The following is a 23,105-nucleotide window of genomic DNA, read 5'->3' as shown; positions in this document are numbered from 1 at the left end:
GCCCTGGAAACGGCCAGGCGTGGCTGCCCCTTTAAGAGGTCTGTCTGGAGTTGAACTCCTCTGCACAGCTTGCAGTCTTGTTTATTTGTGTCTGTATTTTATGTACCTTTGCCCTCTTTCCTTTACACATCTGAGGATCTCAGCTCCTCACTCCATCCCCTGTATTCCTTGCCTTGTTCCCTGTCCTTTGTGGCATCCTGTACCATGTTTATATTATCTAGCTATGTATATAATCAATGTTCTGTGTATTTATGTTCAGCTGTGTTTTGTTATACCATTACCCTGCCTCCCTCACCTGAAGCCTAGACAACTCACACCTGATCTAATGAATAGGCTTTATATCCCTGCCTCCCAGTAACACAGGTGTGAGTTAATTAAGTTCTGTTGGGCCTACCTGCTGGATTTATCCTTTTGCCAGCCTGTTACCTGTTTGACCCGGACTGCCTACTGGATTTCCCCTTTTTGTTTGTACCTGTCCCAGACCCTTTTGAATACTTATCTGGACTTTTCTACCCTCATACTCCCCAGCAGTCTGTATGCATGATATGCCTCCTACTCTGCTTCTTCTGGTGAGATATCTTGCTTTGTGTAATATAACCTATAACCGAACATTCCGCTTGTGTCATTTGTGAAGTTTGTTTCAATCACAGCGTTCTTACACTCCTGCGCTCTGGACTCCAACATCCAGTTAAGAGCTGCAATGTGATGAGCCTGACATTGGGAGATAGCAAAGGCGGTTTTGAGAGGCTGCCTGATGTTCTATATTAGTATGGTCACGCAAATATGGTTCTCTCTGTGAGATAATGTCTGAGCCCTTTGATAGTTACCAACGAACCAGTCCCCTAAGCATAAGGAGAGATACTTACAGTTTAAGCAACTCTTGGACAGTTTTCTTTTCCAAAGAGCTCCTCTCAGTTGGAGTTCAGGTACATTGTTGTCTGCTAGACAAGAAGACTAGAAGATTGTGCACTACAGTATTGCATGTTCCACTGCCTAATAATCCATTGCCTTATGCAGGGCCTACCAGCAGCGTTTTAACGATGTATATAAGGCAGAGCCCGATAACATTGATATTGGCATGGAGGTACTGCAGAGGGCTGGGTTGCAGAAGCTAACCCCATTGCAGATGGAGGTGCCGAATGCCCCCGTGACAGAGAAAGGAACTGAACAATAAAAATTGTAAAGAATATAAGTCTCCAGGTCCAGATGGTTTCACCGCAGACTTCTATAAAATACTATTGCTACATATAAAGCCCCATACTCACAGGAGGTCCACTCATGCAATCAACGACTATTCTAAAGCTTAATACAGACCTAACTTTTGTGGTTCCTTGGGCCTCTGTCTAAAGTTTTTTTGTATAATTAAGCTTTATACCAGTGGATGATCAGGAAGGAACACAAGGAATTAAGACAACACATTCAGTATGGTAAACAGGCAAAACATTTAGGTGGTCACCCTAAGTGATACATTCAGGAAATTATATCTTGCTCATTAACTCTAATCCCCATCTCACTGACTGCAGTGCCACTACTTGTCTATTTTTATGTTATGGGACACGTGTCTGTTTTATGTGTTTGACTAATACAAACCTCAGCTGCTTTGTCTCATTGTTGTTTTCCATCTTCTCCACTTTTATAAAATAATGAGCTTCAGCCATTGTGTTTACCCAGATAGTTCCCTAGACAACTAAGTGAACAAAGTAATAGGTGTGATCCCTGCATACTAGATATTAGCTTGTTAGTTACCAACAACAGAAGGCAGTCACAAAAGCGCAGGTAAGTACTACTTTGTGCACGTCTCTAAAATAATTAGGTTCTATTCCATAGTAACTATGAATATTAAGCTGTGTAATTCGGACATTCGGAATAAAGCATGCCTTACAAACCACAGAAAAGAGACAAAAGGGTCTACCAAGTAAATGACATCAGGAGGGGGCAGATACTTGCCATTTATCCCAATCCCTTTTAGCTGGGTGAAACTTCTAACTTGTAAAGGCTGGAAAAACTGTCTAAGGTCAAAAAAAGCAATTTCCACAGAAAGGCTAAGGCTAGGTTTCCACTTGGGTTTTTGTCCGGCGTTTTTTTCTTGATGAAAAACGCCAAGAAAACTGCCACTGCATTTACCTGCGTTTTGGCGTTTTTTCTGGAGTTTTTTCTGGCTTTTTAGCCTTTCTGTGGATATTACTTTTTTTGACCTTAGGCAGTTTTTCCAGCCTTTACAAGTTAGAAGTTTCACCCAGCTAAAAGGGATTAGGATAAATGGCAAGTATCTGCCCCCTCCTGATGTCATTTACTTGGTAGACCCTTTTGTCTCTTTTCTGTGGTTTGTAAGGCATGCTTTATCAAAAAAACGCCGGACAAAAACCCAAGTGGAAACCTAGCCTTACTGTTGCAAGCATAATGTGCAGACCTTCTGTAAAATGGCTTATAACACTAAATGGCAGGGGTGTCCAAGTTTTTTCTGCAGTGGGCCACTTCATCAGAATTGTATACGTGCGCGGGCTGCACTCGTTTTTCTCTGTGAGAACATATGGCCTTTAATAAAATATGCAGATTAAAATAAAGTAAATTACACAAAACCTTTTTTCTCTACTTTTCCTCTTACTGATTTCTGGGCCTAGAAAATTTTGTGACACAAATTCAGGATTTAGGATAGTTAAAAATGAAATAGTTCTATTTATTCTAGGGATGCACCAAAATGAAAATTCTGTACCAAAACCGAAAATTCAGGGTTCACTTAGCTGAAACCGAAAATGTCCCCCCACCTTTAAAAATTATTTTAAAAACCCCCACACTTTTAATAAAAGTAAGTAACACACCCAATTGGACAAAAAAAATCAGCAATATGACTTGGCATGATAGGAGTGTGATTGCTAACACACTTGCTAACAGCAATCACTCTCCTATCATACCCAGGCAACCAGTAAATGCTGGAACCTAGGCATGATGGAACTGTGATTGTTAGCAATCACACTCCTATCATGCCAAGTCAGCCAGTACATGCTGGTACAGAGTGGCTGTAAGTGATATGCAGACCCCATACTGCTGGCAGCATCAATACACAAGGGGGGCAGCCAACCAGTTGTCAGCATGTACTGGCTGACTTGGCATGATAGGAGTGTGATTGCTAACAGCACTTACACACACGCTCATTCATTCACAGATTCATTCCCTCAATCACGCATACTCATTCAAACACCCTCCCCCACCACCTTACCTGCACTGCAGCTCTCTCGATGCCGCTCACAGACTTCAGCAGGGGGCACGGCCTCCCTCTGCGTTCTCTTGTAGTGCACAGAGGAAGCAGGACTGGAGCAGAGTCATGTGATATCACGTACATTCACGTGACTCTGCTGGGTTCCGCTTCCTCTGTGCAGTACAAAAGACCCTCCCACAGATAACCAGCAGGGCTTTTGTGATCCTGGTTGCCCTGGCTGCCGATCTCTCGCGGGCCGGACCTCGAGGTCTTGCGGGCCGCATGTTGGACGCCACTGCTATATGGTTATCCAAAAAAGACCTGTCTGCTGTTATATTATGTTGTGGGGCTATGATAGAGACATTTAGAATGTGATGCATATAACATGACAATCTACACATTGCTGCAGGGTAGCTGAGGATGCTAAAGCCCCAAGTCTGTTGTAGATACCCCTGAATCTGGTACACATAAGAATAAAAGAGGAAAGCCTGCAATATGTGCATAGGATACATAATGCATGTGAAACGAGTGAGTGTGTATAGTAGGTTTCAGGGTTTTTTTTCCAATGTAACAGAGAATCAGCCTAGATTCTGGGCGGCAGACCTTTTTCCACAGAACCAGAAATTGATCACCCTACTGGGCCAGCTTTGACAGTAGGGTCAGCTGAAATTCAGATACTAAAGCGGGCGAGAGAAAACCTCTTCATCGGTACACTAGGAATTTTCTCTGGGTCTCAAGGTGAATGGGCTAATTCTCAGGTCTCACGGTCTACAGCTGATTCCATATTCTGCTTTAATTTAACAATACCTAAGCATCCAAACTGGTGGGTCTTCTCATTGGTGTATCACAGTGGAATTTCCTGCTAGAAAACTGATGTTTTAGGAGAAATGTTTGGTTGCCACAGTTAGACAATCACTAAATCGTTGTGAAGAACTGTTAAGATGTTTGTTTAGGAAGTTCCCTGGTATGCTTGTAATATGCACCACAGAGAAATACAAGCCTTAAAATAGGTATCTATATTTATTCAGATCTGGTGTTATCTGGTTTATAAAGTAACCCTAACAACCATTGTTTTATGTTTTTTTAGCAACTTCAAAGCTGTGTGGTTCAATATCAACAATGGTACTATGCAGGGATGCCCTTTGGCATGCGGATGACGTTTTGATTTTTCTCTACGACCCATTGTTATCCCTAAAAGCATTGATGGGTGAAATATCATACTTTAGTAGATTTTCAAATTACAAGCTAAACATAAAAAAGACACAAGCAGTGATGGCAGGCATTCCAGATCTGATAAGAATGGAACTGGAAGAAGAATATGACTTTACATGGGAAATGAATAAGATCGACTATTTAGGTATTATTTTTTTTTTTTTTTTAAATAATTTATTGGAATTTTTCAAATATATAAAACACATATCAAAAACATACAGAGCATATGAAGAATATACACAACGATTCTTTAGTAAACCAGAGTTACAACTCTTACTGATACAAAACCATTATAATTAAGGAAAAAATGAGCTACTCTGGTCCACTTCAAATAAACTACATTAATATCCTTAAACAGTAATGAGACGTATATACATCTTCATAATACCCTACATTCATACACATACACGCAAGACGCAAACAAGCGAGAGTGGCGGTGGGAGGGGTAGAGGTTGAGTTATCGGTAACTATAATGTACTCCGAGGACACTATACCCATTGGGGTCTTTAGTTTGATAAATACCTACTACAATCCACTATATGCAGACTTAAAGATCTTGAGATTTACTCCGATCTAAAAATATATCTAAGAAGTGAGATTTTAATTTCATCAATAATTAATTTGGATTCTAGAAGTAGTACAAATTCAAATTCAGAAAGAGACTCAAGGGAATTAAGTTTAACACCCAAAAGAGTATATCTATGAGATAGAGACAGAATCGTTTGACTCAAGGGAATTAAGGTTAGCACCCAAAAAAGTATATCTATGTGATAGAGACAGAATCGTTTGAATGAATATCCATAATATAATTAAACCACAAGGACCATATCTGGTTATATCTAGGCAGATTTTGATTCATCAGATAGAAATATTTCTCCATCTTAGCTTGGTGGGTAGTTTGATCCATTATTTCTTTCCAAGTAGGGGATTCAACTTTCCTCCAAGCTCTAGCAATACATATTTTAATAGCTAATAAAATATTAACTGCCAATAATTTAAATGCGCTAGTTGAAGGGGGAAGAGCTAAGTGAAAAAGCCAGGTATAAGAGTGGATGGCGAAGTTGCATTTAAAGATAAATGAAAGAAGCTTATTAACTTCTAGCTTAATACTATCCAGTTTGCAACATGCCCACCAAATATGGAATTGAGTCCCCTCCTCATAGCCACATCTCCAACATAAGCTAGAGGTTGTATTAGAGAATTTACTTAGCCGGGAGGGAACTAAATACCAGCGATGTAGCAACTTAAAAAACATCTCTTGTATATTAATTGCATGCACCGCGTTCCTAACTTGTGTCTAGGAATCAGCCCAGCTCTCAATAGGTAGTATGATCTCACAATCAGTTTGCCATTTTTCTACAGAAGCAGGAATTATGTCGTTCTTTTGCGTATCCAGATACGCTGACATCAAAGAAATTAATTTTTTTTTCTGATGCTTATTAATTAATAGATCTAATTCTGAAGGAGGATGGACCATCTTGGAATTCAAAAAATACTTCAATCTAATATATAAAAATAATTCTTTATCAGGAAGCTTAAATTTAGTTTGTAAATCGGAAAAACTGAGGAGTGAGTCATTCACTTGTAAATCTCCAAACATATTAATATTATTTGAGGTCCAATTTAGTAACTCAATATCCTGAATATAATATTTAAGAACCTTCAGAGGAGTTAGAGTTGTAAATTCCACATCTATACTTTCAAATAATCTAAACTTATAGCTTGTTTTTATTGCGTCCGTTATAATCGGATTCATAAGATTTAGTTTTTTCGAGATAGAGGGGCTAAGCCAGAAGAAATTAAATAAATCATACTCATTTGCCTGACTACGTTCGCAATACAGCCATCCCAAATTTGTATCCTTTTTAATGTCCCAAAATAGGACATGTGTAAACATTACAGCTTCGTGCAGCATTCTAATATCTGGAAATCCCAAGCCCAGATATCTATAACTTCTTTTTATTATTTTCTGACTTATTCTGGATTTACCCGATTTCCAAACAAAGGAGAGAGCCATTTTAGAAAATTTATCCAGGATGTAACCCGGGACTCTAAGAGGTATTGTCCTAAATAGATATATAATTTTAGGGATTAAATAAGATTTTACCATATTAATTCTGCCGAGCCATGATAACTCTATTAATTTCAGTTTTTCTATAGAAGAGGCAAGATTATTCAATACAATTTCATAATTCAGGAATACTAATTTTTTTAGATCAAACATTAATTTAATTCCAAGATAGTCCACCCACTCCTTTGAACAATCTAAATGATATTGGTCCAAAAAAAAAGTCTTTTGAGCAGAAGAGATATATGCTGAGATCGCCTGGGTTTTAGCAAAGTTCAATTTATAATTCGAATATAAGCTAAATTCTCGGATGGCTGACAGGGCCGCAGGGACTGATACCTCTGGATTTGTCAAAGTAAGTATGACATCATCAGCGTATAGTGTTATTTTGAAGGATTGTTCTTTAATTCTTATCCCTTCAATATCTTGTAATGACCTAATTTGAATCGCCAGGGGTTCAATTGTTAACGCATAAAGCAGAGGTGCCAGCGGACACCCCTGTCTAGTACCGTTGGCGATATCAAAAAATGTAGAGTTTAAAGCAGGGCCTGTAACTTTAGCGGTAGGATTGCTATATAAAGCCATTGTGCTCGACTTAAAAAAACCATTAATCCCTACCGCGTCCAGAGTCGCACTCAAAAAATTCCAGCTTACTCTATCGAACGCCTTCTCGGCATCTAAAGCAAGAAACACTGAGGGAGTGCGAGTATAATGAACCTGCGCAATTAGGTCTAATAATTTCCGAGTATTATCTTCCCCGTTTCTGCCACTAATAAATCCAGATTGATCTGGATGAATCAGATCCATTATTACTTTACTTAATCTCTTTGCTAAGATTTTAGAATAGATCTTTGCATCTACATTTATCAAAGAGATCGGTCTATAATTTGAAAGAAAACAGGGATCCTTCCCTGCCTTTGGGATTGGACAGATAGAGGCTTGGAGAAAATCTTTAGAGGCTACACCATCTTCTCCAATCTTATTAAAGACCCTCAACAAAAGAGAGGAAATCAAAGGATCTAATGATTTATAAAAAATTGCTGTGTACCCATCTGGGCCAGGTGATTTCCCATTCTTTAGATTTAAAATAGCTTCTCTTATTTCAGGTAATGAGAAAGGTCTATTAATATATTCAGCTTTTTCTCTAGATAATTTTGGAATTGGAAGATTATGCAGGAAACGTTCAATACGAGTAAGCGAGATATCTCTTGATCTAAGATTATAAAGGGATTTATAATAACCTCTAAAGGCTTCTGCAATTTGTGAAGGGTCCAGCAATACATTATTATTAACTATTAATTTTTTTATTCTATGTCTTTGAATTACTGACTTAATTTTATTAGTTATCCACTTATTTGGACGATTATTGTCATAGTACCACCTCTGTTTAGAATACGAGATAGCTCGCTCTAATCTCTCATCCAGTTTAATTTTAATCTCCCTCTGAATCATTGTTATTTCCTTAGTCAGATCCGAGGTGGGGTTTAATTTATTGGTACGTTCGGCTTTTGCCAGTGCTATATAAAGTTCAGACATAGTTCTGCCTTTTTGCTTATTAATAAAGGCATCAGTTTTTATTAAATAGCCTCTTAATGTGCATTTAAATGCCCCCCATAAAGTAGAATCTTGAACCAAGCCATTGTCATTTATCTGCAAAAATTGCTGGGCTTCTTTAAAAAGATTTTGTTTATATAAGTCGGATTTAAAATTGAACTCATTCAGTCTCCAACCCGGTCTAACACTATATTTAAGTTGATCACTCAAAGAAAAAAAAACTGGAGCATGGTCAGACCAGGAAATATTCCCGATTCGAGATGAGATACAATTTTTTAAAGCTACTAAATTAGTATAAACTGCATCAATCCTTGAGTAAGAAAGGTGTCTATTAGAAAAGAATGTGTAATCTTTTTCTGCAGGGTGTTGAATCCTCCAGATATCAAATAAATTATAATTTCCAATGAGTGTAGACAATCTCCGAGCCATAGTCCCTGCAGCCCTGTCAAAGGATCTACTATCTCTTAATTTCTTATCTAAATCCACATTCAGGACACAATTCAAATCTCCACCAAATAATAAGATGCCTCTTTTAACTTCCTCCGTTCTTTTAATGAGTGACGTCAAAAATTTCACCGGATAATCATTGGGAGCATAGGCATTAACCAAAGTGTAAATTATATCGTTTAATTTACATATCAAAATAACATATCTACCGAGCGGATCACTCTCATGAAATATGTAATCAAACTTCATTTCAGTAGCCAAAATTATCGCGGCACCCCTTTTTTTTTTAGTTGATAAATTAGATGAATAAATAATAGGGTACTTTTTAAATTTCCAGTATGAGGAGCCTTTATCATCCCAATGTGTCTCCTGCACAAAGCAGATCGATATCTTTTCTCTAATTAAGGTTTCATATAAATACATCCTCTTTTGAGGTGTGTTTAAGCCTTGGGCATTTATAGTAACTAAGTTTATCATTTTATTTTAAACTTCACCCCATAGTGCCTGATCCAAATTCTCCCGATCCACCAGTAACCCTCTACCACCGACCCACCGCCACAACAACTCACAAACATACCTTTCATACTCAAGAGATACAGGAAATTATGCATCTCCAGCTCTGATACCAAAATAAAAATCAGAGCACACTCAAGTGGAGACGCGAGGACATAGAGAAATGGCGAGAAAATCATGCTCGAAAAAAAAAAAAAAAAAAAAATAAATAAATAAAAATAAAAATAAATAAATAAATAAATAAATAAAAAACACAAATCATAAATAGAGCGCAGCAATATCATTTCATACATTAGTTCTCTATAATGATGTCATTATTACCAAATAAACAGATAATATAGGAATAACGCCTTTCCATGTTCACAATAATCATCTGTGCTCTATTATATATTCCCTTAACATAGCTGACTCTCTAATTAATCGATCATCGGCTAGTCACTATATTTCAATGTTTTACAAAGCTATTTATAAAACATTAAGTATTTAGCAAAAAATTCATAAAGTGCTAATATATAGTATCCATCCTAAAATAATCATAATACTCTCAAATATCTTAAAATATAATAGTAAAAAAAAAAAAAAAAAAAAAAAAAAAAAAACTAAATATAATAGTAGTGTTAATATATCCTTTACAGTAGTCATAATTATTAAATAGATAAATTCGCTCGATACCTGCGCAAATCATTATAAATCTGTGCTTTAAATAACCACTTTATATATGATATATAATAATATAATATAATTTATATAATTTCATTATGTGCAAATCATTATAAATCTGTGCTTTAAATAACCACTTTATATACGATATATAATAATATAATATAATTTATATATAAAAAAAAAAAAAAAAGGGTATAATCTGTGCTCTATTTTGTGTTCGCTTAATGTATCTGATTCTCCAATTCATCAATCGTAAAGTGCTAGTATATAATATCCAATCTAAAAGAATCGTAATAGTATCAAATATTATAACAGTGATAATATCCCCTTTAAAATATAAATAAATATAAATAAATATTACATAATTAAATAATTATTACACTAAAAATTTAAATTTCCTCAATTCATGAGGGGATCCCTATAAATCCGTGCTTTAGGTATCCCCTTTGTATAATATTTATTCTGTGCATAAAGTGCGTAAGGTGTATAGTGCGTCAATTCTAAAAAAAAAAAAAAAAAAAAAAAAAAAAGGAAAACATAAATTAAAAAATAGATATCATAAGATAGTACAACAGCGATACCGTTTCATACTCTAGTACTCTATAATAGTCTTGTTGTTACCAAATAAATAGGTTATATATCAGTATCACCTATACCATATTCAGAATTTAATAATCTATGCTCTATTTGTATTTGTTTATTCTGTGCATAAAGTGCATACTATATCTTATTCAAAAGGAAAAAAAAAAAAAAAAAAAAAAAAAAAAAAATTAAAGTTCGAGCATAAAAAACCGAATGCAGCTTCAGTTTTATTAATTGAGTTCTCTTAATTATGTTCTGTTAATTCTGTTCGTCAGCCTGTACTAAAAAAGCTTTTGCCTTTTCTGGGTCTTCATAAATATGTTCTTGGTGCCGAAATAAGAAGAGTAATCTAGTTGGAAAAAGCCATCTGTATGTAATTCCCATCTTCCTCAGAATCATCGTTACGTCAGAGAATTTACGTCTGCTATTTCTTGTTGCCAAGGATAAATCTGAGAACAGCAGTAAGTCTTTATACGGGTCCGGAAATTGCCTAGCTCTAGCCGCTTTCATCAGTAGATCTCTGATTTTATAGTTATTACAACATATAATCACATCTCTTGGTTTTTCCATATTGGGGAGATTTCTTGGTTTTGGTAGTCTGTGGATGCGCTCAAATGGAAAGTTTCCCAACATATCCTCTTTAATCACTGAGGAGGCCCATTTTTTGCAAAATATCTCTAACCGATCGTTAGAGACATCCTCAGGAATACCTCTTATGCGAAGGTTTCTTCTCCTTGATCGATCCTCCATATCTGTAACTTTAATCTCTAAGTTATGCAATTCTGCTTTCAGAAGTTTATTATGTGCATATAGTTGTTCTACCTCATTCCTCAAGGATTGTGTCTCAGTCGACAGTCTACTGATATTTTCTGAAATTAAATGGATGTCTTGCTTGAGATCTGACGTATTTTCCTTGAGATCAGCTTTAATTTGTTCACGGAGAGTTTCCAAGGATTTTGTTAAACTTTCGTTAAAGGTTAATTCCGTGGAGAGACCAGAACTTTCGAGATTAGTTCTCTCAGGAGTTGCCATCAAACCAGGTAACGATTTCCTGAGTATATTCGCAGCTTTTGGGGAATAATATCCACTTATTGCACTCATTGCTTTTGTATTAGTACTTTGAAGCTTTTCTTTATCCCTCTCTTTTTCTTTATCCTTTTTCGGCGGCATTATAGAAACGATATGTGTGATATCCAACGAGTTGATCTATTGCTCAAAAAGTTATAATCAGATATAGCCTTTAAAGCTTAATATAGTGATATCCAGCCAATTGATATATTACTCAGGAAATTATAGTCAGATAAAGTCTTTAAAGCTTAATATAGCACCATAGAGCATTGGAGTTTCTGCAGACTCTTCTAGTATCAAAAATCTCTATCCTGTCAAGATTTCCTTATTATGGGAAGTCTAAAGGATGAAGAGGAAGTATAAATTACAATAAAGTTTCTCCACTCTCTCTTGTTTAAGATTCTTCCTTTCTCAATTTGAGTTACAAGGCCTAATATGGGTCAGCCATTACTCAGCCTTCAGTTCCATAATTTTACTTTAATTGTTGCTTTCTCCTTAAAGACCGTTTTTTTTTTTTTTTTTTTTTTTTTCCCTTTCCTTTTTCTCTTTCTCTCTCTCTTCTCCTTTCCCTTTTCTCTCCCCTTCCTTCCTTACTTGGTTCTCAGCAGTCAAAATAAACAAATGGAGATATATCCCCAGACAAAGAGAATAAATAAAATACTCTATAGTGCCTCCATACATCCGCCATCAAAATCCATCAAGTCTGTCTCTGCGTCACTCCCGCTCTCGCTGGTGGAAGCCTTTTTTTTATTTTATTTTTCCTTTTTTTTCCCCTTTTTCCACCTCCAACCTTCACCTCCTAACAGCCTCACCGCTGACCGCTTCTCCGTTTCGGTATTTCAATGTTTTCATTCGCCGCTCACCGCTCACAGCAGTCGCTCACCCTCGTTTTCGCCGTTTCACCGCTCACCGCCCTCACCGCTCACCGCCCTCCGCCTCACCGCTCCGCCGCTTCCGCGCTTTACCACCTCACCTCCTCTCTTCCAAGCCGAGGCCGCTGAAGTCGAGGCTGCTGGATGCTGGCTTCTGGGTGCTGGCTGCTGGGTGCTGGCTGCTGGGTGCTGGTGACTGCTGGTGGCTGCTGGTGGCTGCTGGCGGCTGCAGGCGGCTGCTGGCGGCTACAGGCGGCTGTAGGCGGCTGCTGGCTGCTGGCGTCTGCTGGCGTCTGCTGGCGTCTGCTGGCGTCTGCTGGCGGCTGCTGGCTGCTGGCGTCTGCTGGTGGCTGCCGGAAAAAACCGCAGAAAACCGCCGCCACTGAGAAAGAGAAGGGAGCGCCGATCACAGCTCCCTGCTGCTTCGCGCCATTCCTCGCCCCTCAACGTTCAACCACACCTCCGGTACGTGCGTCCTACGTCATCACCGTCGCTACTCAATGAAATGAGGCAGGACTATTTAGGTATTATTATTCCACTTAAGGTATCCAACATTATCGAAATTTATTATAATAAGCTGCGAGTCGAATTGATAAAACAAATCTCAGCCTGGAAGGGATTATTTGTGTCCTGGCTAGGTAGTATAAATATTATAAGATCCTGTATAATTCCCAAATGGCTATATATGTTAAGAATGATACCTATTAGCCTTCCGAATTATTGGATACAAAAAACCTAGAATCTCCAGGAAAATCCTTTATGCAAACAAAAAAGGGAGGTCTAAACATGCCCTGTTTGGGAAGATACGTACAGGCCCGTTTGCTCATACACATTCTAAAGATCCAATATAAGCATAGCACCAACGAAGATTGGTTTCGTATAGAACAAGAACTGACAGGAATGTCTAATCTGAAATGCCTGTTCCGGCTGCATCAGGATAGGTTTCACATAATATCAAAATCTCTTCCCATTTCTCTCAAAAGTTCAATGGAATTCTGGTACTCTTTTAACCATCGAATAGGATTGAGAAATAAAATTATCCCATTAGTCCCGCTAGAAATACAACATAATATTTCTCATCTGAACCTTAGGAAATGGTGCAACCTTAGAAATAAAAGAGTTAAAGATATACTGATTGAAAATAAAATGAAACCCTTTTTTCAAATCTATGAGGATTTTAATTTTAATAATTTGGAGTCTTTTAATTGATTAAGGATTAAGCATTATTTAAATAAGCATCTATACATAGAGGACCTATGCGTACAGATTAATGAATTACTAAATTACTAAATAGTTACTAAAGGTCTGAAGAGATGCTATTCTATATTGGAGGAAATTGAAACCCCATTACGTATTAACAGGGGAGGGCTGGCAGCCTAAGGCCTGGGGGGCAAGTCTAGTCAAGTGGCCCATTGCGCCACCAAAGCGGCTGCGAACGACATTGATAACAGTCACTCCACTGGCGCCTAATGAAGTTAAAGCGGCCGGCGTGCACGCACCGCGCCGCCCAATAGCTGTGCCTCAGCTCTTTATCCCACCCCTTTTAAGACGTGGGACGAAGAGCTGAGGAATGGCCATTGGGTCTGACTGCTGCATGATGCAGGGGCATACCTAGAGTATTTGGCACCTGTGGCAGATCCTGTATGTGGCACCCCCCACACACACACACTTTAAAATTGCATAGTTTCTATGGTTAGGCAAACATTGACAGGGGTACAGCAAAATTGTTATCATTATATACTGAGGCACACATTGACGGTGGTACAGCATAACTGTTGTCATTATATACTTAGGGATTACGCTGTACCACCGTCAATGTGTGCCTATACTTTGAGCCAGACGCTGACAATACTGCAGTACAACCCCTATCACTATATACTAAGCCAAACATTGATGTGGTGTAGGCCTAACACTTCAGTGACTGGCTTAGTATATAGTAGGGATGCACCGAAATGAAAATTCTGGACCGAAACTGAAAATTCAGCATTCATTTGGCCAAATCCGAAAAAAAAAAAGTTTAAAATACTATATTAAAAGTAACACACCAAAATTAGACAAAAAAAAATCAACAATATTAATATATATATACACATATAATTAACAGCAATCACAATCCTATCATGCCCAGGTTCTAGCATGTACTGGCTGACTTAGAATGATAGGCGTGTGATTGCTGTTTGCAACCATATATATCTATTAATACTGTTATTGAATTATTGGACGAAAAAAATAAAAAATTGATAACAGCAATCACACTCCTATCATGCCTAGACAGCCTCCCTATGCCATGCTATCCCCCCACACTTCCATGCAATCTGAAACCCTCATTCACATTCATCATAAACTACAGCACAACACCCATCACTCTCACACACTTACTAATATTTTTCTACCTTTCCTCTGGCACTGTCACTTTTCCTCCTCCTCTTCATTGTTCCTCTTCTTCTTCCTGTTCTGTGTCCTGTCCTTCCGGTGCGTGGAAGACGGTGGGCGTGGCTTCAGTGTTGTGCGCCGGGATTTGACAAGTCCCGACGCACAGCCACATTTGCCGTGCGCACCGTTTTTGGAGGCGTGCCGGCACCCCTCAGTGAGCGGCACTCCAGGCGGACCACCCCCCCACCAGGTACGCTACCGGCACGGCGGCCAGTCCCGGTGGCAGCCGCTTAGTTTTTAACTTTGCGGCTGCCATGAATGTTCGTCTGCTGGCTGCCCGGCCAGCCCGCCGGCCCGTATTAACGCCTTGACTTCCTGGCAACAAGACCTCTGCATTCAAATTGACCAAAAACAATGGATAAATAGCTTAGTGGAAATAAACAGAGCCTCCCATTGCTTAAATATGTAAGAACTGCACCACTAAATCATGGTTCGATGGTATCTAATTCCTGTCAGACTAGCCAAAATTAAACAGAATTCATCTCCCATGTGTTGGAGATGTAATCTGGTACAAGGCACATTTAGACATATCTGGTGGGACTGCAGTATTTTCAAGCACTTCAGAGACTACATAAATTTAATACAATCTGGAAATCTGGACTGCCAAGTTTCCAATTAACTATGGCAATATATATTAAATCATATATTATCAGATTGGAGCTCTACAAAGTGTGTATGTGGTATGAATGTAGATGCCTTTTCCTTTTTTTTTTCTTTTTTCTTCTCTTTGATGTGTTAGGCTTGGGGATAAAACGTTGAATATCTTATCTAAAACTTTGTAATTGTTATGATGAGCGAACCTACTACAGATACCATGCTTTTCTTGAAGATATGTATAAGTGAACATATTTATACTATTCCAAGGTTTTCAATTATCTGTACTATTGTTCTGTAATCATGTTTTATTATTTAATTTTTTTTTAAAAAAGCTGTCCAATGCAATTTACCCCATCAAACCATATATTTTTGAAAACTAGGCACCCCAAGGTATTTCAAATACTGGTATTTTAATCCTTTCCATGCACTAATTCTATTACCACCCTTTGTCAAACTTTGTGTTAGTGATTTATTTTGTGTTTTTATCACAAAAAAATGCACTTCAGGTATGGATTTACAGCTCCTGGTATATACCACTGTCAAACAACACCCCAATATGTGTTCAGCAACATCTTTTGAGTATCAGTGATACCCCCCATGCATGGGTTTGTCAGGTTGTTTGGGAGGTAAAATGCCACATTTAGGAAGTGTGCATTTTTAACTTGGAACTTTGACATCTGGTCCTACTGACCCCTTGTCCTAATAGGGCCATCTTCGAAGCCCCATCAAACTATATGTTTTTGAAAACTGGACACCTCAGGGTATTTCAAATGGTAGTATTTTAACCCTTTCCATGCACCAATTTTACTACCAGCCTTTGTCAAAATTTGTGATAGTGATTTTTTTGTCACACAAATTTTAGGTGTGAATTTACAGCTCACTGGTACAACACCCCAATATGTGTTCAGCAACATCTTTTGATTACAGTGATACCCCATATGCGTGGGTTTGTCTGGTGTTTGGGGGCTAAAAGGCCATATTTGGGAAGTGCGCTTTTTTCCTATTTTGGTCAGTCTGTGCCTATGCCTTATCTTTCAACCTGGTCACTCCAATTTACCCCATCAAACCATTAATTTTTTTAGAAATTAGACACTCCTTGGGTATTTGAAATGCTTTTATTTTAACTCTTTCCATGTCAAGAGTCTTGGGAAGAGACAGCGCTAATTTTAGCACTTGCTCATAATAATAAACTTTCTTTTTTTATTTTATTCTTTTTGGACTTTATTTTTATATTTTTCTGGAACTGGATGGTTCCTCTGATTTTTTCCATATTTTTTAAAATTATTTTTTAATTATTTTACTAATCACATTGGCATTAGAAAGCTCAGCTCGATTGACTTGCATGGTTGAATGCAGTACCTGTATTCAACCTGCAAGGAGCCAGAGTTCTTAAGAGGTTCTGGCAAACTTTCACAATGACTTTATTTTTAGGACATGCCGCCATCTTCCGAGTGGCAAAGTGGCGGTTGTGGCGCATCCTAGGGTGGGAGATCATTGATCGCCTCCTAAACTCTTTTAAAAAGGGCATATAGTGTATGGCGGACATTGGCTGTCGGGGAGGGGCCACAAATGGCTCCTGATGCCGAGCTCGGTGTTGCTGAATGCCTCAACACAGTTTAAGCGAAGAAAGTGATTGTAGATCACTTTCTCAGAATGTTTAATGAAATGACGTGCCAGGGACATCATTGGTCGTTACCTGACCGTTTTTGTGTGACGTGCCTGGCCCATCATTGAACGTTAAGGGATTAAACCACAGAGACTGATGATCACTAGATCCCAAACTTTAACCTACAGTAGTGTCCGTCAACAAATCTCCCATTTGTGAACACTGAATCTAATATGGCCTCCTTATGAGTTGGCTCCTCAACATTTTTGAGGGATTTTTTGTTATTTTTTTTTATTGCAAATTTAAAAAAATTACAGATCTAGGTAAAGTTTTCATGATATCCCAAATTTGTTTATATATGTATTATATTGACCTCTCAATCGAAAAACCTAATTCCATACTCTTTTGATATTGAAATTGTGTGACTATCTCTTCTCAACTTCATGTTTTAAAGACCCTCTAAATTGTAAGCTCATTTGAGCAGGGCCCTCCTCATCTGTTCTCTTTAAATCAATTTGTTTTGTTACGTACTACTTGTTATGTCCTGTCTACCCATTGTACGGCACTACGGAATTTGATGGCGCAAAAAATTGATAATATAGGGTAATACGTAAAGCATCAATGTTGCCCTCTGGAACATAAACAAATATGTATGTGGGGTATGACTATTGTGACAGAATGACCTGTCGTACAGGGCCCCAAGGTACTCAGAGATGGCTCCAGCCTGGCTATCAAACAAAGAAAGCACAGGTAGGAACTCCATTGTTTAATTAATCCCATCAATAGGATTGCTGTCAGGGGATTAAATGTTGGGTTGTCTACATGCACCTATTAACCAATGTTAATTTATGTTAATGAAGTTCTGTGGATATATGTTGTTTTACAACAATAAACTGTTCATTCCTGCTGTACTCAATTCAAGGTAGTTGTGTCTACTTATTGGGTACACATAGCAGGGTTCCAAGGTGCACATGCTGACTGGTGCTGGAAGTGATTCCGGGGGCAACAGGAGGATACATCTGGGTGATCTCTGGGAGTTACTACAGCTGTCTTGGCGAACCCGTTACAACTATAATCAGTAGATGTTGCTGAGCATAAATTGGGTCATTGTTCAGCCGTGCTGCTTACAACCTCCATGGATGCATCCTGGTGCCATGTGTCCAGGTAAGCAATGCACACTCAGCTATCAACGTGATGTAAAGGAAAACATGATTCATCAGTTTAGGCCACCTTCTTCTATTGCTCCATGGCCGAGTTTTTATGCTCATGTGCCCATTGTAGTTGCTTTCAGGAGTGGACACCCTGACTGGTCTCTGGCTATGCAGCCCAATCCGCAACGAACTGTGATGCACTTTGTGTTCTGACACTTTTCTATCAGAACCAGCATTAACTTTTTAAACTACAGTAGCTTGTTGGATTTGACACCCATCCTGCGCCTCCCCACATCCATCAATGAGCCTTGGCTGCCGATGAACCGGTCACCGGTTCGCAGCTTCTCCTTCCTTGGACCACTTTTGATATGTACTGACCACTGCAGACCATGAACTCCCCCAAAAGAGTGGTAGTTTTGGAGATGCTTTCAACCAGTCGTATAGCCATCACAATTTGCCCATTTATCCTGCTTCTAACACATCAAATTAGAGGACAAAAGTATTATTCACTTCGCGTGTCAGTGGTCATAATGCTATGGCTGATTGGTGTAAACTCCTGTCCACCAGCCGTCCCAAATGGTAAGAGGATGCATTGCATTCCCCATTTATTTCAGTGTGTACCATTGAGTTGAATGTAGGATCCTCTAAATACTGCTAGCACACGGAATTACACGTACAAACTATTGTTCAACCAGTGGTCTTTATAGAATTATCTGACATATAGTGCAGAATGGATTTTTATTATTCCCTAGAATAAAGATGAGGACATGGAGATATACCGTATTGGCCCGATTACAGGCCGCACATTTTTAAATCGGGGTCTAGCGCAGGGATGCGCAGTTCGTATCGCCCGATGCCCAGGACACGCAGCTCCGGGTGCTGGGTAGGTTTTTCTTTTGCATTTAACGTTGCTGCGGGTAAGCAGCAGGGTTAGGATCCAGATTCCTGCCGCAGGGGGCCTGGATCCTCCTCTCTGGCAGCCGGTGGATGTCTGCATGATGCAGACAACCCCCACTGCTGCCGGCACTTCCACCGGCTGCACCCACTAGACACCAGGAAGTCTGGTGCATGGAGAAAAGCCTGGGGATGCATTGGTAAGTCTGGGGAGGCAGAGTAGCATATAAAAGTGTGGGGGGGGGTGGCATATCTATTATTACTAGCATTATGTATTAAGGGGGGAACCTTAAAATGGCTTTTGTTTTTTTTCCCATATCTCTGTATGTAACATATGCTAACTGCATAATAGATACCAAGTGTTAATACATGTATCCCTGTTCATTAGATAAAATACTGTGTTTTACTATTCCACTGTAAATTTCTTTAAAATAGCACCAAATTTTAAGGGTGTATCTAAAAAGGAGAGATGACCCCTCAACAGTTAATTGCCAAAGGTGTGGCCAGTGATTTTTACTTAAAGTATAACTGGATGGATACCATCAACCGTATCACAAGAACTTAGGAGGTAAGGAGATATGTAGAGTGTGTTATTTATTAACCCCATGCGTTCCTTAGGGATTTGGAATGTTCCACTCCCCTACAAATTCTGTTTCATTTATACACATAACATTAACTATTTACAGCAGTGTGTTGTCTCCATCTTTCTTTGGTTTTATAATACAGTAACAATGGTAATGTATTAGTGTAACAGATTTTCTTTCACACAAGTAAGCATTTCTTGTATTAAACTGGGCCTATATCTACGGTGGCTCATTACAATAAGAGAAGAGTAAAGGATGAGGCACTTCCACCATTTGATTTCCAGAAATGGGCGAACTATTACATACCACAATTACACGAACGGAAATTGCAAAGCACAGCTACAGATATGCAGAAGGTGCTTTTTGTGGTTATGCATCAAATATAGGAAAATACTTGCTACTCTCCACCTTGTGTGAAGAACTGGTGTTAAGGATAGTGGCTGGGATTGGAGTAAGGGTGCACTTGCAAGCCATATTAAGAGTTACATAACTTTATTTAGAATGTTGAACTATAAAATATAGGTTTTCTGGGGAAAGCGACAGGTGTGTTTCACACTTTCAAAACATGTTTAAAAAAAAAAAAATAAAAAAAAAAGATTCAGCGTCACAAAGGTTTGTAGAGACGACAGGCAAATAACGAGGATTGAGGAACATTATCAGCACTTTTGAGCATAAGACATTGTTCAAAATGTAGCTTGAATATAATAATTAAAAATCAAGATTTTTATTTTGTATAGTCCAAGACTATAAACAACATGATCCCTAACAGTATAGATGTTTTACTGTTATACAAAATACAAGGAGTCATGTTAATATATATTAAACCACCATAGACACATAAAAGCATTTGTTCCTACTGATTTCTCAGTTTTAAACTTCAGTCCCAGGAGGGGCAAATTTGCAAATGTTTGGTCCATTATCAATGGTGATTTTCAGAAATAGGAAGTATTCTATGAACGTGTGTATTTGCCCCAGATATGCAGCATGAAGACAGATGCAATGAAGAGAAGACTCATCACCAAAACAGGAACTGGTCCACTGCGAACGAAGAGAACAAATACAGATTGTTATTATGAAAGTTAAAAAATGTTAATACCAAGTACCATTGAGTGATCCTTCCTTCTTGGACGTCTGATTAAACATTTTCCCTGGAAGCATCTACTGGAACCATATGCATGCAGTAAAAGGCAAAGGGGTCCACACAAAATTGAATTCATTATGCATTAAAAAGAAGTGAAGAGATTGTCTGTCACCTACTACTGACTGGTTTATCTATGGTTACTGAATTAGACTTATTACATAGTTACAAGCCTAACAACCACAAAATAATTCAGTAACAGACAGTTAAATCAAACCAGATGGTAATGTTATTGCCAACTTTCTAAAAGATTTTTCTTATATAAATACTAAGGACTCTCAATAGCAAGTTATATGTAATTATTTGTATTTTTAGATTTTCTTTCAAGGCACCTTGAAAGTCACCTCTGAAAGTGTTAGCCTTGAAAATAAATTTTTTAATGCTGCAACGAACGTTCATATACACTAAAGTGAGCCACCAAACTCTTCATAGAATAGTGGAGAAGTATTTTCACAACTAAATAAGACCTCAATTAAATAATACAGCTGTAGGAATTCATAGAAATATGACCAAGCCGGTAACTGCAGGAGTTCAGAAACTTACACTTTAAGTCCCGGTGAATCTTCAGTGTAAAACCGCCACATGCCTCCCGTACCTGCTGATGTAGTACGCCCTGCACTCCTTGTACTGCTACTTGCAGTTTTTCTTTAAAAACAAATATTAGATGTAACTACAACATACATGCAAAAATTCAGACATAACATACAAATAATATGAAGGTAGTTCCCTTTACTGCATCCTTATTATATAGGGCTATCATATTATGCAGCGCTGCACAATGCTTATGAACCACTCTGACTGATAAATATTTTTTCATCATTTGCCACACAGTTGGTAAAAGTGGCCCAAAAGTTAGCCAGAGGAGCAATCTGCTTCCCTTGCCGGCTAAAGTCTTTATCAAGCATACATATATTGTATAAATAAAACTAATTTTAATGATATTGTAACGATATGGATACCTGGAGCAGCTTCTTCCCAAGGATGTATCATCACAGATATGCAAGGGAAAATTTTCATCTGACCATACTAAATGTACTTCTAGCATACCTTTGCCTTACTGTAGACCCTGCAGACCTTGGTGCTACTGCTTTACTTGGGGATCGACTGGATGCACCAACATTGGTAGCGCTTGCTGCAGGACCAGGCTAAAATGGAATACCGAAAACAAAAATTCATAACTATGACAAGATATATTTAGCGCGCTGTAAGCTCAACAAATTTATTACAGTCATATAGAATCCATTTTTACTGATGCCTTTAACATACTTTCAAATTAACCACATTACAGAACGCCAAGTGAATAATTTGAAACGAGAAGCAGGTTGAACACCTGACCATTTCAAGTAATTTATATAATGACCCCATCCAAACAAAAAAGGTTGGATGAAGCCAAGGCATATACAATTTAAGGATAATCTGTATACCGCAAAGTGCTTTACTTTTAATAATACTTAAATGCACAAGTATGGACAAAGAGCTATCAAATGCAGATGTGCAGCTAAACTAGTTGTCCTAAATATTGTGCATTTATGGCTTTCATTTTCTACCCGAAATACTCAATACGTACTTTTGGTTTTAATGCTGGGTGAAATCAATGAAAACTGGACTAAAACTTAAAGTTTTAAACAGCTTTTGCACAAATTAGTACATCCCTAAAGAGCGTAAGCTTGCGAGCTGGCCCTCTCTACCTAATGCATCGGGTTGTCTTATTGTAAAGCGCTGTGTACATTGCCGGCACTACATAAATAAAAGATAAAGTGAATGAGAATCTTGAATTCTGACGCAATATAGTCTTGTAATATCAGCTACTTAAAGTACAGGTAGGTAGTACTTGAGCATCCATAATATGACATAAAATCTGCAGACAAATGTAATATGCATAATATAATAGAACTCCAAATTCACTTACAGTACTATATACAGGATATTTAACTAAAATGATATCAAGTTAATATGTTGAACCCCTTGCAACTAGCCTCCACTTTAATTGAAACGTTACACAGAAAACCCAATATAAAACAGCCACGTGTACAACAAAATTCGAAATACGTACTATTAAGCACGGGAAGTATATTTTGCCGTTTCCTTAGTGAGTTATTTGATAAAACTCTGTATAGGCAAAGAGAAATCCCCATTTCCGAAAGAAATACATTGGGTATTGTTCTATTAAGCAAACACTCTAAATTACTTATTAAACAATATAAGCCGAAGTGTGTTTTCCGACATACACCCATTATTAATAAGAAAGCGCTAACGTGGAATCAGCGACTTACCATTTTCTTAGTTGAAGATGAACCTCTGCCTTCGTTAACCTACCGCGACAATCTGAGTGGAAAAAGGAAAGCAGACGGCGTTACGGCGAACCGAAGACCGTGAAAACACGTCATCAACCTTACTCTCCAATCACAGCTCTTGCTATTCATGACTTCCTTTTCCTCTACACGGGGTCCTTTCCTACTGTAACTATAGGACACGTCAGTGGGTTAACCAGAAACTGCCTGTACACTGTGCAAAGCGCCACCAACAG

The 23,105-nt window shown here is 38.2% G+C and overlaps 1 protein-coding gene across 1 annotated transcript; it reads right to left on the bottom strand.

Moving 5' to 3' along the window:
* Positions 1 to 20,161: 20,161 nt before the first annotated feature.
* Positions 20,162 to 22,995, bottom strand: SEC61B (SEC61 translocon subunit beta). The gene is made up of 4 exons (XM_053466105.1): positions 22,852 to 22,995; positions 21,626 to 21,723; positions 21,122 to 21,223; positions 20,162 to 20,478 (listed from the first exon to the last, which is right to left on the bottom strand). Exons 1-4 carry the CDS (start codon positions 22,852 to 22,854, stop codon positions 20,391 to 20,393), a joined length of 291 nt encoding a protein of 96 aa, XP_053322080.1. The 5' UTR covers positions 22,855 to 22,995; the 3' UTR covers positions 20,162 to 20,390.
* Positions 22,996 to 23,105: the final 110 nt, after the last annotated feature.

This window comes from Spea bombifrons, chromosome 5, assembly GCF_027358695.1.
Source record: "Spea bombifrons isolate aSpeBom1 chromosome 5, aSpeBom1.2.pri, whole genome shotgun sequence".
Classification (NCBI taxonomy): Eukaryota; Metazoa; Chordata; class Amphibia; order Anura; family Pelobatidae; genus Spea; species Spea bombifrons.
This window is presented reverse-complemented; position numbering and strand designations above follow the sequence as displayed.

What these genes read in the sequence shown, in the direction of transcription:
- SEC61B (XM_053466105.1), bottom strand. An exon ending in GGGTCTACAGTAAGGCAAAG is followed by an intron (nt 21,224 to 21,625) that starts GTATGCTAGAAG and finishes TTGTTTTTAAAG; the next exon opens with AAAAACTGCAAGTAGCAGTA. An exon ending in GATTCACCGGGACTTAAAGT is followed by an intron (nt 20,479 to 21,121) that starts GTAAGTTTCTGA and finishes CTTCGTTCGCAG; the next exon opens with TGGACCAGTTCCTGTTTTGG.